The 20356-nt window shown below is 42.3% G+C and overlaps 1 protein-coding gene across 1 annotated transcript in view; it reads left to right on the top strand.

Annotated features, from left to right (window-relative positions):
• The window catches only part of vegfc (vascular endothelial growth factor c), a 130813-nt gene that overhangs the window by 102130 nt on the left and 8327 nt on the right, over window positions 1–20356 (top strand). Inside the window, exon 6 of the mRNA XM_028591385.1 lies at window positions 15873–16197. Within this exon, the coding sequence (XP_028447186.1) occupies window positions 15873–16197 (325 nt within the window). The remainder of the gene's footprint in view (window positions 1–15872; window positions 16198–20356) is intronic.

Below are 20356 nucleotides of genomic sequence, written 5' to 3' on the forward strand. Positions count from 1 at the left end.
TCCTCCAACCAAAACTATAGTTAAATCATTCCACCAACTAGTAACCATGGATTACCATAATCATCTGCGATGCCATAACACATGCACTGCAGCCTACACATTAAGACTACAGTCTGGAAACATGAACAGTTATAAAGCAGCAGCCTCCAATGGGAAAAGAGCAATAAAGGAGGCAAAACTATGGGAAGAAAATGGAACTTCAATTCCAGGAGAGCAACCCCTGAAGCATGTGGCAAGGTCTAAGAACTATGATGGATTACAAGGACGACAACAACCTACTCATGAATGTCAGCAAGACTAGAGATGATAGTGGACTTTGGGAAGAAGCAGGGAAGGAACTACAGTATGCCCGCTGTATATAAACAGGTCCTCAGTGTAGGGGGTGGACAGCTTCAAGTCCCTCTGTGTCCACATCAGCGTGAGACTGACCTGGGTGCTGCATACTGACTCAGTGGTTGGAAGGCAAGGCAGACAGCGTTCCCCCTTTAGACGCCTGAGGAAATTCTGGGTATCCCCTCAAATACTAAAGAAATTTCTACTCTCACAGCATTGATAGCGTCCTTACAAAGATCTTCACTGCCTGGTACCAAAACAGTACTGAACAGGACCGCAAGGCCCTGCAAAGAGTGGTTCATTTGGTGAAACATCCAATAGGCGGTGCTCTACCCTGCCTAAAGGATATTTACACCAGGCACTGGAAGAAAAAGGCTAGGAGAAACAATAAAGGTGAAAACCACAGCCTTTTGTCCCTGTTGAGGTTGGTAGCAGGTAGCGGATACACCAGGCCAGCACTGAGAGGCTCAGGAGGAGCTTCTACCCTCAGACCTCTAGGATCCTAAACAAGGACACTGCCTAATGCTTAATTTGTACTTCTGCATCATCTTCTGGGGGCTGGTGCGGGCATCTTACAGCACTACAGTACTTTAGCGGATCGGGTATAGCACATGTGTGTTCAGACTAGAATTCTTAAATCCCAGCCTGATGTCCAATCAAAGTTCTGCGTTGTCTGCGGTGCCAGAAGCATAATCAAATTCATACACACATATTTATCACTATTCCTTCATCCCTATTATTTTTTTTAATGTACAAGGAAGGAACTGACGGGATAACATTTCACTAGAATTATATTTTATATGATTTCATGTGACAAATAAATGATTGATTGATTGATTGATAACACATGGTAAGAAAGGAAAAGGGCATTGGATATCACATTGCTGTATTTCTAAAGAAGTGAGTGTTTTGCCCTGAAAGTTTACAAAATTCAGTTAGTGTGAGGTAAATTATCATTCACAGTTGCCTTGAGTCTTCATGCAGGTCCCTATCAAAAGCACCCACAGTATAACATTGACAATAGCAATACAATAGCTGTGACTGACATTGACTATTTTACTCATGGACTCTTTGCTTGATGACACAGCATTGATAGCAGAGCTAGACTAATTGGCCTGGCTGATCTTATTGCAGATACATCTGTATCGTGTATATGTTGGCCAGTAAGTAATAAGAAATGGCGTTACAGAAATAAACTAGGTTTGAGGTAATTAACAAACATATTCCGATAGCGATATCAGTACCAGACAACAATATTTTTTTTCCTAATTTATTACTACCATTATGGATACTTTTAATTGCCAAAAACGCATGTCTTTGTCTGCTCATTTGTGATAACAGCTACTTCAAGCTGTGCAGATAAGAGTATTTGTTGAGTCCAGTTTGGAACAAGAAGGCCCGTAGCCAACCTAGTGGATTACAAAAATGTTCTGACGCCAGAAAAAACAATAGTGCAGATCAATCTAAAGATTACAGTACAGTATAAATAAGTACAGTAGCTGCCGATGGATACGGCTGATCAGTGTGGCTTGTTGCTGCCTGGTGATGGGTCCCTGTAGCACCCAACAATATAATAACTTCCTTAAAACGTGATGAAATTTGCACTTAACCTGATCGAAAATGTAACAAAACTCAATAATGTAATAACTTGACCAATAATGTAATAACATATCCTGACTGATATTGTAATAACATTTATATGGATGATGTAATACCTTTTAGGTGGGTCACTTTTCCCCTAAAACTGATAGTTATAATGTTGACATATAATGTAAACTGGAGGCTTTATTTAGAATTTGAAATTAACAACAGAGAATATGGTCCGTTATCAGGCAAAGATGCATTAAACTAAAATTCCTATTTATGGAAAATGAACCTGCCCATAGCCTTACTGACTGGTTGTTGTGCAAGGATCGGACAATCTGATTAGACCAGAGTAGATCTGAGATTAGACACCATCAGAAGATGGCTATCACACAGAACAATTCAATCTCCACGAAATGTTCTTTTTCATCTGAGTCAACAGTGATTTGTGTTGAAAAAATGCTATAACAATATCAGTATCTGTATTATTGGTCAAGTTACTACATTATTGTTTTTTATAAAAAAAAATCAAAAGATTAATGCAAATGTTATTACGTTTTTAGGCGTTATTACATTTTCAGGAAATTATTACATTATTGGGTGCTACATGCAAGGCCTGTAGTGAGCACACATACCAAGGACTGAAACAAACACTCTTACTAGAGCCATCGTTCTCTATGTCTTTGTGACAGGAGAATGTCCATGTGTTCACTGAGGAGAATTTATGACTGCAGTGTGTGTGTGTGTGTGTGTGTGTGTGTGTGTGTGTGTGTGTGTGTGTGTGTGTTTGGCTATGATAAAACTCTGGACTCTGTGTAAACAAATGAGAAAGAGCAGAATGTGGAGACCACAGAGTAGCAGATTCCACAGCTACTCACACATACAATACACAGCCAAAAACAAATGATTTGGCAAACATAGCAGGACATAGGACATTTACTGCATGGATTAGTGGAAAGCAAGTATGCTTTCATAATATAATAATTGAAATATTATGTCCCATTAACTTTATTTTAAAGGGACAGTTCCCCCCCAAAATCAAAAAGACATACATTTTCTCTCACCTGTAGTGCTAGTTATCAATCTAGATAGTTTTGGTGTAAGTGATGTCTGCCTTCTCTCCAGTAAACCAGATGGCTTGTGGAAATCAAAATAAATGAACTGCAACTCAACTGCAATTTCTTTCTCCAGGAACCATACCTAGTTACTCTAGATAATCCACAGACCTGGTTGTGCGCAGTTTCATGTAGGAACTATTTTTTTCCTACCGAACTACACCTGCCAACCTTATCACCTCCCAGAAGGAAGCGTACTCCTGGACTATAGTGTCACATTCATGGCCGGCAAAACTTAATTCAAATACACAAATGTATGCAGGGTGCGATTTGTGAAGAAAGCAGAGGAAGGGATGTTTTTTTGATCACACACAAAAAAACAGTATTAAATCTCCCTTCTGATACCATGGAAGTAGAGCCACTCTGCCAGACATGTCAAAACATATTTATGAACATCAATATTCAATGGAAAATATCAAAATGAAATAGCACAATGTGGTGTTATAAAACACAGTGCTTTCAATCCGGAGAGCAGAGTTGACTTCCTGAATAGAGAAGAAGAATAGAGTCCAACCTCTATCCAGGAGTACAGTTCCAGAACCGAGAATGTGAGTAGAGGTAAGCCCCACCAGATCTATTTGGTAGCGCTCCAACTCCTGCACAAGTTCTGGCTCCTTCCTCCACAGAGGTGGTGTTCGACGCCCAGAGAGCCAGCCTCTGCTGCCCGGGTCTGGTCCGTTGTGGCTCCTAACCTTTACTGCCACCCTTGTGGCAGCACACCCTAACCCAGCGGTTTCTCCCATGGCAATGGGTTTGCCACGGAGCCTTGCCGGACACAGCCCGAAGAAGCGACGTGGCACACTCCTCTCCATCCCATAGGCTCACCATCCAAGGAGCCCGCTGACGAGCCTCCTAGCAGGGTCATTCTTTGTCTTTCTCGTTAATTCATAGGTCTTTTTTTAACCATTCTTAGTCTGGCCCCTCGCCTGAGACCACTTTGTCTGTGGCCTCTACCAGGTGCACCAGGCACCACACAGCCGTGTTGTCTGAAGCTTCATAGGGACACACACACACCTCTACACCAGGATAAGGTGATGGTTACCGCAGAGGTGTATGTTGTTGACCCTGAATTATGTCATTTTGAGTAAGTAATCCAAGTGTATGCATTTTTAAGATGTCATTTTAAGGGGAACATTATTCATTTGACTGAGCTATTTTCTAAAGTGTTCAAGACTGAGACTTCTCCATACATAATATTTTTAGTAAAGATGTTTGAAGCTTGAAAACCGTAGTTCTCTGGGGAAAATAAAGTTCCATTTAAACTCATTATGTGGTTTTGGTTAAAGTCTGTAAGCACATGCTGCTATGCTGGAGTAGAAACAGCTTGCAGTTTGTCAGCAGTAAACTATGGGTCTTTGTTATCTGTGTTTGTTCATCTGAACACACACACACACACACACAGCATGTGTGTATGGACCAGTCTGAACCTCCATTTGCCAGACCTTCCTTTTCTCTCTATTTCCGTCTCCCTGTGTTGCTCAGCTAATAGATGATTTACCAGTATTGAAAGAGAACCATCTGTGTTATCCTTGAGGAAAGAGAGAACATTGCTTGCTTTCAAATGTAAACATCAAAGAAAACATCAAGCAAGTTGGAAAAAGTAGGAAAAATTAACTTTAGCTACGATCCACACCACTTAAACACCAGCTGAGATCCCAACCTCTCTGCCAAGAATCTTGCTAACTAATGTACAAGTTCTGAATAATAAACTGGATAATCTCCGTGTTTACGGGATATCAGGAACTGTAATGTCCTATGTTTTACCAAAACTTAGGCATAATTTAAGGCATAATCCTGGAATACAGGACAACGCCAGTCAATCAGGTGCATATTTTTCTATATACCATTGTGACAGAACACAAGACGTTGTAAAGAAAAAGGGATAAGTGTGCTTTACGGTGAATTTGGACTGGTGCAACAGCAGGAATATTAACATTTTATCCCATTTCTGCTCATCTGATCTTCAGTTACAGTCAATCAAATTCAGGCCGCACTTTCTACCAAGGGAATTTACATCATTAATACAGCAGTGTACATCGAACCACAGTCAAGTAAAGAGACTGCCCTGCTGCATCTTTGCAAAGACCTGAACTGCCCAAAGATTGTCAAACCTGATGCTGCGCTCATTGTGGCTGGAGACTTAAATCAGGCACAACTGACTTCCATCAACATATTAACTGTGCCACAAGGGGAATAAACACTCTGGATCACCGCTATACTGCATTCAAAAACGTCTATCCGCTACTCAAAATCGCTACCCGCATTTGGGAAGAGCTACCATGTGGCCATCTTGCTGAGGTTAAAGTACGTAAGCATACTATGGCGTATGCCCTTTGTGACGTGAGGTCAGGAAACGGTCAAGCCAATCAGAATCGACACTACAGTCTTCACTACACGACACAGTCTGGAGCATGTTCCAAGACACCACCATCAACGTTACTGATGACATCAATGGATTCACTGATTCTGTGGTAGATTAATGTATGAAACAAAAGCAACTGTACCTAAAACTACTGTTAAACCATTCCACAACCAGAAACCATGGATTACCAAAACCGTCCGGCAGGCCATAAACAGACACACTTGGCCTTCAAAATAAGTAATGAAGTTTGGAAGCATGGACAGTTATATGCACCAGCCTCCAATGGGAGAAGAGCAGTAAAGGAGGCAAGAAGGGACTACGGGAAGGAAGAGGAACTACAATTCCAGGAGGGCAACCCCAGAAGCATGTGGCAAGGTCTAAGAACTATGACGGATTACAAGGATGACAACAACCTACTTGTGAATGTCAGCAAGACTAAAGAGATAATAGCGTACGTTGGGAAGAAGCAGGGAAGGAACTATTCCCTCCATTAATATCAGCAGGTCCTCGGTGGAGAGGGTGGACAGCTTCAAGTCCCTTGGTGTCCACATCAGCAAGGGACTAGTCTATATCAACAAGGTTTCATTTCCGTGACTGTTCAGGTGCTGTCCGAAATTCTGCCGGATGTCCCTCATTTCTGACGGATACCTTCCTCTTTTTTTGTGTTGGCATTTTAAACCCCGGTGGATTTATAAGGACTATGGTTAACTGCTCCTTAGATCTCTGCAAGTTAATCCAGACAGCTAGTTAGACTATCTGTCCAATCTGAGTTTTCTGTTGCATGACTAAAAACAACTTTTGAATGTTCCACCAAAACAAGTTCCTTCCCTAGGCACAAATCTACCCAGCATGCATTGGGTGGCGATGGCCGGTGATCGTCTCTGCGCAGGCCTGGCTCATCTCCAATGAGCCTAATATATTAATCAAGACATGACACATGGGAAGGGAACCTACAAAATAAAACAGGAAACCAAACAAAACCCAGGATCATTACAAAAACGTGTAAAAATAGATAAACAAATGTTAATATATCATAGCTAAATAACAATAACAACTATCAATAACACCAATAAATGGTTCGAATTACCGAACACCAAACGAGCACAGACCAATTAAAATTAATTATTACAACAATACAATACAATATACATTTAAGTACACAACATACACATCTATGAAACTAATGAAAAACTAAGACAGCAAAAGAAATATGTATATTCAGGCATATACGGTGGCCCTGAAGTTCAAAACAGCAAATCATAAAACACAATGGCAAACAAAACGGCAAATCATAAAACACAACGGCAAATAGGAAAACAAAACGGCAAATAGGAAAACACTTCAACAAATCATAAAACACAACGACAAATAGGAAAACAAAACAGCAAATAGGAAAACACTTCAACAAATCATGAAAACCCAACAGCAAATAGGAAAACACAACAGCAAATATGAAAACACTTCAACAAATCATAAAACACAACGGCATTAACTTCTACCGGAAAAGGTAGGGCCTATCTAGCAGAGGACGAACCCTCCTGATTCGACAGTCTGTTAAAGTAGGTGCTTTTCCGTGTTTTTCACCTCTCCTTCCTGTTAAAAGGCAGACAGTCCGTCTGTCCAATCAGGAGGGTCCGTCCTCTGCTAGATAGGCCCTACCTTTTCCGGTAGAAGTTAATGCCGTTGTGTTTTATGATTTGTTTAAGTGATTTCATATTTGCTGTTGTGTTTTCCTATTTGCCATTGTATTTTATGATTTCTTCAAGTGTTTTCCTATATGCCGTTGTGCTTTATGATTTGTTAAAGTGTTTTCCTATTTGCTATCGTGTTTTCCTATTTGCTATCGTGTTTTCCTATTTGCTATCGTGTTTTCCTATTTGCCGTTTTGTTTTCCTATTTGCTGTCGTGTTTTCCTACTTGCCGTTTTGTTTTCCTATTTGACATTGTGTTTTATGATTTGTTGAAGTGTTTTCATATTTGCTGTCGTGTTTTCCTATTTGCCGTTTTGGTTTCCTATTTGCTGTCGTGTTTTCCTATTTGCTGTTTTGTTTTCCTATTTGCCATTTTGTTTTCCTATTTGCCGTTTTGTTTTCCTATTTGCCGTTGTGTTTTGTTATTTGTAGAAGTGTTTTCATATTTGCTGTCGTGTTTTCCTATTTGCCGTTTTGTTTTATGATTTGCCGCTTTGTTTTCCTATTTGCCATTTAGGTACATCTGCATTTGTTTCTTGAAAGTGAAAGAACTTTCTGATTCTGTCCCATTTGCTAACATGATTGGAAAAGCTATTGTAAGATTAGCTTTTTATTAATATAATTTTATGGAGATCATTTCTAGTGGATTTAATTACAACACCATTAACTCACTTTGCTGGGGAACTCTGACCCCACTCAAACACACTCTTTATGTCCATTAATTTAAGGCCGTGCCCATTGAGCAGCACCATGGCCCAATAGTTAGCACTGAGGCCTCACAACGAGAAGGTACCGGGTTCGAAATCCTGGTCGTCCCAGGCCTTTCTGTGTGGAGTTTGCATGTTCTTCCAGTGCATGCATGAGTTTTCTCCTGGGTCTCCGGTTTCCCCCACCACTGAAAGCATGTTCCTTTCCCTCTCTACCGAGCTGATGTGTGGTGAGCGTCTGCCGTTGTAAGGCTGCTGTGCATCAGGTGGGTGCGACACATTGGTGGTGTTAGAGTGTAGTCGTCGTCCCCCTCCCCCCCACCTGATGCGCTTTGAGTGTCTATGATAAAGCGCTATATTATGGAGTAATATTCCTATCTTTATTCAAGAGCGCATTCTTTCAATTTGAAAGCATTTCTCACTAATATTACGTTCAGATTTTGTAATAATTTCCCTCAAAACCTTTCTTTCACACTCAAATAGTCACTGCTTGTGCTTGGATTTGCTCTGCTTGTGCTCAAACTTTCTGACCGTGTTAAAGTTGGTTTTATATTGGACATTGGTTATTCGACACATTTGAAAAATCTATTATCCAGCTTGCCATTTTGACCTATTCATGTCAAAATACCTCTGATGAACTCAGCTAACTCCCCTACACATAACACAAAGCTCCTTTTCAAGAAAAAAAACATCCTTTGATTTTAAAAAATTATTTTTTAATATAAAGAAATGCTATAAATCTATTATGCTGCTTGACCTTTTGACCTATTCATGTCAAAATGCTTCTGGTGAACTCAGCTAACTCCTCTACACATAACACAAAGCTTCTTCTTTCAAAAGAAAAACATCCTTTAATTTCTTTAATATTTCTTTATGTAAAAAAAATGCTATAAATCTATTATGCAGCTTGACCTTTTGACGTATTCATGTCAAACCACTTTTGGTGAACTCAGCTAACTCCCCTACACGTAACACAAAGCTTCTTTTTTTAAAAAAAACATCCTTTGATTTTTAAAATATTTTTTAATATTACAAAAATGCTATAAATCTATTATGCAGCTTGACCTTTTGACCTATTCATGTCAAACCACTTTTTATGAACTCAGCTAACTCCCCTACACATTGCACAAAGCTTATTTTTTCAAAAAACCCATCCTTTGATTTTTAAAATATTCTTTAATGTAAAAAATGCTATAAATCTATTATGCAGCTTGACCTGTTGACCAATCAATGACAAAATACTTATGATGAACTCAGCTAACCCCCATACACATAACACAAAGCTTCTTTAAAAAAAAAAAAACATCCTTTCATTTTATAAATATATTTTACTCTTCACCAATTACTGGAGTTTCCCGCGAATTCAACCAATCACAGCCAATGACCAAGCGGAAGTGAGAACAGATTGACGTAACACTTTTTATTTCCTTGTTTTTGAAGACGACACGTGTGTGACTCGAACATCTCACATTTACCAACAAAACGTGCAGCGTTAGACCGTGCAAAACATTTCAGACAGTCCTGCCAACCTGCGTACATTTTAACATTGTAACAACAATGTACGCTGTAATGTTTTTTCACTATAAAGTGACTGAAGCAGCTGCTGTTTCAATACTCTCGGCTCTCTACAGCAGGCGGGGCTGCTGCTCCATTTCCCCCGCGACTGACGTGCACACATACACACACACACACACACACACACACACACACACACACACACACACACACACACACAATCACACACGATGGATGCAGGAAAAAACGCAGATGAGGCCACATGATGATCTAAATTGAGGACAGCTACGCTCGTTATTGTAAGTGCAATGATAAGTTAAAGTCGAAAGTACTTTATCAAACCGTATGAATGTGTGTGTGTGTGTGTGTGTGTGTGTGTGTGTGTGTGTAGCCAGGATAGGAAATTAACTAACAATGTAAAGATCAATAAGCCACTGACAGTGACATATATGTTCATATTTGATTCATTCAATAAATTATAATTTTTTGTCTTAAATCCACCAGCCATTTTCATATAATACCAACATTTGCAGCATACTGAGCCTTTTTGGTAAGGTTCCTAGGAAATCTCAGCCCAGAGTAATTCATTAATAGTAATAATTATTATTCTCCCCAAAACCCAAAGTCTCCTTTTTATATTTAAAGAACTATACAAATAAAATGCAACTTTTTTTGCAACTTTAACTGTCTTCTGCAACTTCTTGCAACAAACATACAAAAGACTAGAGGTGTGAATCTTCACTGATCTCCCAATTCGATTACGATTATCGTGTCAGCGATTCAATTCGATTTGATATCTCGATGTATCACGATGCATCACGATGCGTCAAATACATTTTTCTATTAAAGTCATGCAGGATATTTAATTCATACCTTTTCAAGCTTAAAAAAGTAAATATTCTGCAGTGCTAGGGCTGCACAATTAATCAAATTTTAATCACGAACAAGATTTTGGCTTCCCACGATCAAATTTGTGTGATCGAGCGATATTTAAAATGCGTCATTACGTTCATAGAACGCTCCTTATCAAAGTTTTTGCAAAGCCAATCTAGTGCTCCATAAACCACTGTCTGATTATGTGCCTCCATGAGCCAATCAGAGTTGTTCCCTGCACCGTGCAGCTTAGTTTAGATGGAGACCGTCACAGAGGCAGGGCTCCAGACTAACTTTTTGCCTTGGTTGCACTGGTGCACCCAAATTTTTCCTCGCGTCACCTCGCGCTGAATGGCGATACACAATATATAGCTCTGTATTTTTTTACAGAAGGGCTACATTTTCAGTTTTAAGTCAAAGCCACTTTTCACAAGCTCTTTTATTAAAACAGATTGTGATTAAAATAAAATGCAAAGTTTGAAAATATACAGCTGCAACACATGTAAATGAAAGTTATCTGAAATAAATAGCCTAGGATATGTTAATATATATATATATATATATATATATATATATATATATATATATATATATATATATATCTATATCTGAGAAAGCTCCTTCACTTGTTTTCAACAACAATAACCGACTGATTAAAAGAGAAAGAGGACGCCCGGATAGCTCAGTTGGTAACTATAGAGGTTCGACTCCGACCTGCGGCCCTTTCCTGCATGTCATTCCCCCTGCTCTCTCCCCTTTAATGTCTTCAGCTTTCCTATCAGAAAAAAAGGCCTAAATCTTAGAAAAAAAAAACTGACCGAAAGACATAGGGAGACAGAGGAAGAGAGGGGGAGTGCGATGGACTGAAGCTACTCACAGAGTGACGGCTGACTCATTATGAATGGGTCCAGCATGGGTCGAATGCACTTTGACGGGTCAGCAGCGTTACACACGTGTTGTGCAGGTTATGAAATGTCTGTATCGTCACTGCACTGCATTTTTATGAACTATGATCCAGCAGGCTCCGTCTTACACGCTATTACGCAACGAACTAAAGTTAGTTGCATTTAATAACTTCTAATGTGTTTTTCGCAGTGGTGGCTGCAATAACAGAAAGTTACCAGCGGAAACACTGGTACCAATACAGGTTTTCCTCTCATGCTTAACAATCTAGAGCTGTGTTAATAACAATTTTAAAACTGTAGACAAATGTAAGCAGTTTGGACCAGCGGCGCTGTGTCTCTCCATGTTGCAGGGTATGAGTGAATGGGGGCAGGGCTGCGCAGAGGAGAGATTCAAACACAGGCACGGCTTTACAGAAGGAATGGGTCATGTAATGCAACATTAAACCATATCGATATAAACAACATTGCTTCGTTCGTGGAGAGGCAGCGGATGCGAGGACGTTAGGTGCACCAGTGCGACGTAGAAAAAATCTTAGTTGCACCCTTACAAATTTTGGTCGCATTTGTGACCAAATTGGTCGCACTCTAGAGCCTTGAGAGGACAGAGTAACGTGAGGAAAATTCCACAACAGGTAGCAGTCGGTCATCATAACCCGTTCACAATGTTTACCAGTTTACCAGTAAACACAACATTTTGTCCCGTCCGTTTTGTTTTTCATACAACAGCAGTGACCAGTAGCCTCGTGAGACCATCCTGATCTCGCGAGCTCCAGTTTTCCACTTGCAGATCAGTGTGGCATCTTGAGATAGAGAAAATTTGGAGACGTTAGCCAAAACTACCGGGCCAATCAGCGTTGGTTTTGAGGCGGGTTAGGTGGTGATAGACAGATGGTTTATCCAATCAGCTAACCAGTATTTTCAGACAGCGGTCCAGGAACCTGAAATGGTGCCTTTTATTCCTAAATTCTCGTTACGCAAACTGCAAATATCCTTTACCGACATGTTGCTTGCTTGCTGAGCTAACGAGCTATGCTTTGCCTGCAGCAGCAGGGGCGGGCTTGTGGTTGTATTTTCATACGCTTCGTGGATCTGATTGGTTGATTTGGCCCGTCTATCACCAACATAGGTGATAGACAGATGGTTCATCCAATCACCTAACCAGTACTTCCGCCCCTTCCCAAAAGTTCTCCAACGGAAAGTTCCCAGATGGATATGCCGAGCAAATGCAAAGCGATCCATCTGGCGGAGTCAGACCAGTGACCAGTGCTAGTTTGTGTCTTTTAGCTCATAGCTTTAGCAGCAGACTGTTTGACGTCCCGCTGTTGGAATCCTGTCACACTACACCGTTTAGCTGTCAGCATTTTAGCCGTGTTTAATCCAGTTACTACTGTGGCTAACGGTAGGCTAACATTACCTGCTGTGTTACGTATTAGTGTTTACTAGCGTGACATGCAGCGATGTTTATGTTGCCTCTAACGTGGGTTTCGGAGCATCAGAGCGCAACGCAGACATGTAAGGGCCGGGACACATCAGGCAGATTATCGGCCGTGGGACAGTCTGGCGAGGTCAGTGACTCAAATCTGTTCGGTGTGTCCCGTGCCGTCGTCCGTCTGGGGGCCTGTCGGCGTTCATTTTGGCCGACCTGACATGTTCGGTCGGCGACAGGGCAGTCGGGACTCACCCGGAAATGACGAGCGGGATGAGGTGACTAGAGTCTCTCAAAATCTGACGAAAATCTTTTAAACTGACCTTTGTTGAGCTGAATTGAAGACAGATTCAGCAGCTGCACGGCCTATTTCTCGCTTAAAATGTTCTCAGAAACACATTTCAGTGAAATATTTTAGTACAATATGAGATTGTATTCTGAACGGCCGCCATGACAGTTTGGCTTTGGATTTTCGGAGAAAACAAACCCATGTGACGCGTTCGTCCAATCAGCTGCCGGTTTTTATTTCTTGGGCAACATTACAGATTAGCGCCGCCTACTGTTATAGAGATGTATTACTTCTCGTCTCTTCTTGTCTTTTTGGTCTGTTCTGTGGCAGTTTTTTGGACCTCGGGGATGCGACTGATCATATCAACGGGGTTTTCTGTCAACGGTCGGCCGTCGGCTATATGTGTCTACACCTTAAGTAACAGTGTAATGAGCCACCGAAATCTGCGTTGCTATTTTGTCAGGTAGATAAACGCAAACGTGTATGTATGTAAAGCGGTCGCACAACAGCTGAAATGGCATACTCCTTCACAGTATCCTTCAATAAAGGATATATTGTATTAGCACAATATGGATGTATTAGCAGGAATGTAGCACAATATGGATGTATTAGCAAGAATGTAGCACAATATGGATGTATTAGCAGGAATATAGCACAATATGGATGTAAAAGCAGTTATAATTAGCCTTGGTGACAATAAAATTTGTTTTGGTTAAAATCAACAAATAATCGTGATAATTAATCGTAATCTCAATATTGATCAAATTAATCATGATTATCATTTTGGCCATAATCGTGCAGCCCTATGCAGTGCTTTAATACTAAATAAATTGGATACATAAAACTACAGCACTGAGCACATGGCACTTCCTGAATGTGAAAAACATAACAGAATATGTAAACAGAAATGTTGTTAGGCCTACATTAAATTGTAAACAGAAATAATCGATTATGAGCCTGCCGATTATTGATGCAGCATCGTCCATGTCCACGATTCGATGCATTGATTATTTGATTAATTTCAACACCTCTACAAAAGACCTTGCAACTTTTATCGCAGTTTTTTATAAAAGCTCCCGTGAAATCAGCCATTTTGGGCCACAACAATCTCAAAAAAAGGCCGTGAAATCCTGGAAGGACTGCCCTTGTGTGTTTTTTCATGTGTTATGGTGCGCATTCACCAGTGTTTTTTTTGTTGTTGTTGTGGTGCGCGTAGGCTACTCCTGATTTTGTCAGTTATCTCATCTCTTATATGCTGTGTCTCTATGATCTTATCCTGTCCTATTCATGTCCTACTCGTGGACATTGCGGCGTCATCACATGCTGTAGTAGGGGGGCCTGCCTTGATAATCCTGCATAAGGGCCCGGTGTTATGTCACTGCTGAAAGCTTCTGCTATTTCAATCTTGTTGTCTCTCTGCAGCGGGCGGGGGGGCTGCTCAGTTACCCCTGCGACTGACGTGCGTGTGTCAAGCTGCATAAAAGATTGATATTTTTTTATATAAAAGTTTTTTTTTAAATCAAAGGATGGTTTTTTTTTTTTTTAAAAGAAGCTTTGTGTTATATGTAGGGGAGTTAGCTGAATTCACCAAAAGTGGTTTGATATTTTTCTGTTTCTGTTGTATTAATAAAAAAAAAAAAAACTGCTATTTAAGGAGCAAATAAGAAAGCATATAATTTCTATATCTGTTTTTATTATAGTGGTGAAATTGTACTTAACGTTACAACTTTTTAAACAGACTTATATGAATTCATCATTTTCATGAAGACTAAATTCTGATGAACAACACACAACAGTAATGCAGAAACTGACACCAACAATCCAGTTTCTTGTGTTCTTTCAGTTATATTACAGTTTAGTTTTTACTACTGGCTCTAACATGAAATTAGCCAAATCCCCAGGAAAATGTGGGGTCATCACATATTTACATACTGTCCGTCATATGTCGTTCAATCTAGCTAAACTCTATAAAGAAAATCTAATTGTTTATGGACATCAAGCTAGGCTATATGCTAGCGCCATATGCTACGTGCTTAAAGGACAATTCCGGCGCAAAACAAACCTAGGGGTTATTAACTGATGTGTACCTACTCTGTCGCTCTCTGGGACATGTTTTCATGCTAATCAAATGAGTTTGGAGCTTTGACGAGGCTACCGTGGACCGCTGGTTAGCTTACAATGCTATGGTGTGGTGATATTTTGAGCCTTTTTAGTGGTATTAAATAACGATTTAATTTGAGTGTCCCTATGCCCCAAATACTAGCATTGTAAGCTAACCAACGGTCCGCGGTAGCCTCGTCAAAGCTCCAAACTCATTCGATTAGCATGAAAACATGTCCCAGAGAGCGACAGAGTAGGTACACATCAGGTAATACCCCCTAGGTTTGTTTTGCGCCGGAATTGTCCTTTAATTTATGTTACTCACCCTAATAGTTGTGGACCTAACTTGATATGTCCCACTTCAAAGCTTTCTCCCGTTAATGGTTGCAGGTGAAAGTGCTTCGACCATTTTGCGCATTGTTGACATATACTAATAATTAAGCAATGGATGTAGGGAGTAAATAAACTTGGTTACAGAGCAGCCGCCCGCAACAGACGTTCAATGTAAAGCGAACGCACCCTCAACGGGACAGGGATCATTTCATTGGTCAACACTACAGCTGGCATTCTGTTGGTTGGGGGATTTTGAGAGGATTGTAACACAAAAAAATCCGAGCGCACAGGAGAAATCCATGAGCAGAAGATTTGCAAGTGTGCAGACTCAACCGGAGTGTGAGGAGAAGGTCCAAAGCTGAGAGCAGGAAATTTGTCATATCAACATATCTGAGTCCAAGCAGAACGTTTGAGCCGAGCAGAGCAAATCCAAGCGCAAGCAGTGACTATTTGAGTGTGAGAGCAAGGTTTTGAGGGATTATTACAAAATCTGAAAGTAATATTAGTGAGAAATGCTCTCAAATTGAAAGAATGCGCTCTTGAATAAAGATAGGAATATAACTCCATACTATATAAATGTACGGAATTATTCCTATTAAACCCCCATCCCTGTGTTGCTCTCTCCTTCTATCTCTACAGACGTATTCTCAGCAGATGTGTGTGGCCTAGATAAAGAACTGGACGTGGAAACCTGTCAGTGTGTGTGCCAGCGTGCAGATCAAACTCAAGACTGCGGCCCTAACCGACATCTTGACCGCAACACCTGCCAGTGTGTTTGCAACATCCCACCTGCTCCCTCCTGCCCACACAACCACGTCTTCAATAAGGAGACCTGTCAGTGCACGTGTAGCAGGACGTGTCCGAGGCACCAGCCCCTCAACAAAACAAAGTGTTCCTGCGAATGTAACGAGTCACCCAACAAGTGTTTCCTAAAAGGAAGGAGGTTTCACCAAGCCACATGCAGGTAAGGAAGGATGTGGAAAGTTCAGTATCATCTGCTGCCACTTTTAGTCAAGTCACCTTTATTTATATAGCACATTTAAAACAGCATAAGCTGACCCAAAGTGCTTAACAAGCAGGGCAGATGGGGTGAAGTATGCCTCAATACATACTATTAAGGAGCACTTTCACTGGTTTTGGGTGTTTTATTTAATTTTATAGCATTATCCTGACTTTGACATATCTGTTATTAGCCATCAAAATATATTCGTCTGATCTTAAATATTAGTCAAAATGATTCATTATTTCAGCTTTTTTCTAACACAATAATTAGATAATTTTATATAAATGAGGTTTGTTGACCATGAATTCCAAAAATAAGTGTAAAACTAGTGTTAATAAGTTGGTGTTAGTTGTGTACGTACTGGTGGTAATGGAAAGAAAGTGCAGAAAACGTCAAAATAAGCGACAAAAACAACAAAAAAGCAACAAAAAAGTAAATAAAAAAGTGTTAATTTTGACCTAATTAGTTAGTTAGATCGTTTTTTCCAGCCGGAACTGGTGCGGGAGGTGGAGCGCTACCGGTTAGATCTGGTGGGGCTTACCTCTACGCACAGTCTTGGTTCTGGAACCATACTCCTGGATAGGGGTTGGACTCTTTTCTTCTCCGGAGTTGCCCAGGGTGTGAGGCGCCGGGCGGGTGTGGGGATACTCACAAGCCCCGGCTGGCGCCGCTGTGTTGGAGTTTACCCGGTGGGCGAGAGGGTCGCCTCCCCACGCCTGCGGGTTGTGGGGAAAACTCTGACTGTTGTTTGTGCATATGCACCAAACAGGAGTTCGGAGTATTCGGCCTTCTTGGAGACCTTGACTGGAGTCCTGCATGGGGCTCCAGTGGGGGACTCCATTGTTCTGCTGGGGGACTTCAACGCACACGTGGGCAATGATGGAGACACCTGGAGGCGTGATTGGGAGGAACGGCCTCCCTGATCTAAACCAGAGTGGTTGTTTGTTGTTGGACTTCTGTGCTAGTCATGGATTGTCTATAACGAACACCATGTTCGAACATAGGGATGCTCATAAGTGTACCTGGTACCAGAGCACCCTAGGCCGAAGGTCAATGATCGATTTCATAATCGTTTCATCTGATCTGAGGCCGTATGTTTTGGACACTCGGGTGAAGAGAGGGGCAGAGCTGTCAACCGATCACCATCTGGTGGTGAGTTGGGTCAGAGGGTGGGGAAGACTCTGGACAGACCTGGTAAGCCCAAACGTGTAGTGCGGGTAAATTGGGAACGTCTGGAGGAGGCCCCTGTCCAACAGACTTTCAACTCACACCTCCGGCGGAGCTTTTCGTGCATCCCTGTGGAGGCTGGGGGCATTGAACCCGAGTGGACAATGTTCAAAGTTTCCATTGCTGAAGCTGCAGCGAGGAGCTGTGGTCTTAGGGTCTTAGGTGCCTCAAGGGGCGGTAACCCACGAACACCGTGGTGGACAACGGTGGTCAGGGAAGCCGTCCGACTGAAGAAGGAGTCTTTCCGGGATATGTTATCCCGGAGGACTCGGAGGCAGTTGCAGGGTACCGAAGGGCCGAAGGGCTGCAGCCTCTGCCGTGAAAGAGGCAAAGCAGCGGGTGTGGGAGAAGTTTGGAGAAGACATGGAGAAGGACTTTCGGTCGGCACCAAAGTGCTTCTGGAAAACTGTTCGCCACCTCAGGAGGGGGCGGGGAACCATCCAAGCTGTGTACAGTAAGGATGGGACACTGTTGACCTCAACTGAGGAGGTAATAGGGCGGTGGAAGGAGCACTTTGAGGAACTCCTGAATCCGACTAATCGCCCTCTATGTTAGAGGCAGAGCTGGAGGATAATGGGGGATTGTCGTCGATTTCCCAGGCGGAAGTCACTGATGTAGTCAAACAACTACACAGTGGCAAAGCCCCGGGATTGATGAGATCCGTCCAGAAATGCTCAAGGCTCTGGGTGTGGAGGGGCTGTCCTGGGACACGCCTTTTCAACATTGCGTGGAAGTCTGGGACGGTGCCAAAGGAGTGGCAGACTGGGGTGGTGGTTCCCCTTTAAAAAAGGGGGACCAGAGGGTGTGTGCCAATTATAGGGGTATCACACTTCTCAGCCTCCCTGGTAAAGTCTACTCCAAGGTGCTGGAAAGGAGGGTTCGGCCAATAGTCGAACCTCGGGTTGAGGAGGAACAATGCGGTTCCGTCCTGGTCGTGGAACAACGGACCAGCTCTTCACTCGCAAGGATCCTGGAGGGAGCCTGGGAGTATGCCCAACCGGTCTACATGTGTTTTGTGGATTTGGAGAAGGCGTATGACCGGGTCCCCGGGAGATACTGTGGGAGGTGCTGCGGGAGTATGGGGTGAGGGGGTCTCTTCTCAGGGCCATCCAATCTCTGTACAACCAAAGCGAGAGCTGTGTCGGGTTCTCGGTAGTAAGTCGGACTCGTTTCAGGTGAGGGTTGGCCTCCGCCAGGGCTGCGCTTTGTCACCAATCCTGTTTGTAGTATTTATGGACAGGATATCGAGGCGTAGTCGGGGTGGGGAGGGGTTGCAGTTTGGTGGGCTGGGGATCTCATCGCTGCTCTTTGCAGATGATGTGGTCCTGATGGCATCATCGGCCTGCGACCTTCAGCACTCACTGGATCGGTTCGCAACCGAGTGTGAAGCGGTTGGGATGAGGATCAGCACCTCTAAATCTGAGGCCATGGTTCTCAGCAGGAAACCGATGGAATGCCTTCTCCAGGTAGGGAATGAGTCCTTACCCCAAGTGAAGGAGTTCAAGTACCTTGGGGTTGTGTTCGCGAGTGAGGGGACAATGGAGCGGGAGATTGGTCGGAGAATCGGGCGCAGCGGGTGCGGTATTGCATTCAATCTATCGCACCGTTAGACGAAAAAGAGAGCTTAGCCAGAAGGCAAAGCTCTCGATCTACCGGTCAGTTTTCGTTCCTACCCTCACCTATGGTCATGAAGGCTGGGTCATGACCGAAAGAACGAGATCCAGGGTACAAGCGGCTGAAATGGGTTTCCTCAGGAGGGTGGCTGGCGTCTCCCTTAGAGATAGGGTGAGAAGCTCACTCATCCGTGAGGAGCTCGGAGAGCCGCTGCTCCTGCGTCGAAAGGAGCCAGTTGAGGTGGTTCGGGCATCTGGTAAGGATGCCCCTGGGCGCCTCCCTAGGGAGGTGTTCCAGGCACGTCCAGCTGGGAGGAGGCCTCGGGAAGACCCAGGACTAGGTGGAGGGATTATATCTCCAACCTGGCCTGGGAACGCCTCTCAGGATCCCCAGTCGGAGCTGGTTAATGTTGCTCGGGAAAGGGAAGTTTGGGGTCCCCTGCTGGAGCTGCTCCCCCCGCGACCCGACACCGGATAAGCGGACGAAGATGGATGGATGGATGGATGGATCGTTTTTTTTTCGATTACACAGCTGGAGCCGCATGTGCAAAACTCTAACTAGAGTCTGCACAACAGCAGTTCATGTGAAACAATCTCTAGTTTGTTTTTCATTGCTAGAACACAGGTTTCAAAACACAGGTTTCAAATGCTAACACACTGCTGTCCAAACTGTTAACCACACATTCAAAACAGAATGGATTTCAGTCTGATGAATTTCAAACACTGCTGAATATTATATCGAAAGCTCATAAAGACTCTGAAACTCCAAGTAAGAATGAAACAGTTGAGATACATTGGGAAACAGTAAACAGGTAAAAGAGCAAAGATACCAATATGTCCAGGTTAGATGTCTGAGGTACAGCTATAAAAATTTGGAAAAACACTTCCTTTGCTACAGTAAATGTGCACTTTCAGAAAGTCATGGAGGTGGAAGCGATGGAAACACCACATTACATTCATTTGTATTTAAAGATGAAGCAGGTGCATGGCAAGAGAAGACATCCATTGTGATGATGATGAAAACGTGTGGCCTGATGCTGGAGAGGATGCAGGATTTGCCCCACAATACTTTGTTACTATTACATACCTTTAGTTTGTAACTTTTTTTCCAGTAATTACATAAATTACTACAGACAAAATAGAAATTGATATCTATTGAAGCAAATTGCAGATTTTCACTCCTTCTTGTTTACCTAAAAACTGGTATGTTATAAAATAAAATAAATTAATGTGAAAGAATTAATCTTTTCTTTAAAGAAAATATTGATTAGTGTAAGTCA

This window comes from Perca flavescens, chromosome 2 (genome assembly GCF_004354835.1).
Source record: "Perca flavescens isolate YP-PL-M2 chromosome 2, PFLA_1.0, whole genome shotgun sequence".
NCBI classification, from domain to species: domain Eukaryota; kingdom Metazoa; phylum Chordata; class Actinopteri; order Perciformes; family Percidae; genus Perca; species Perca flavescens.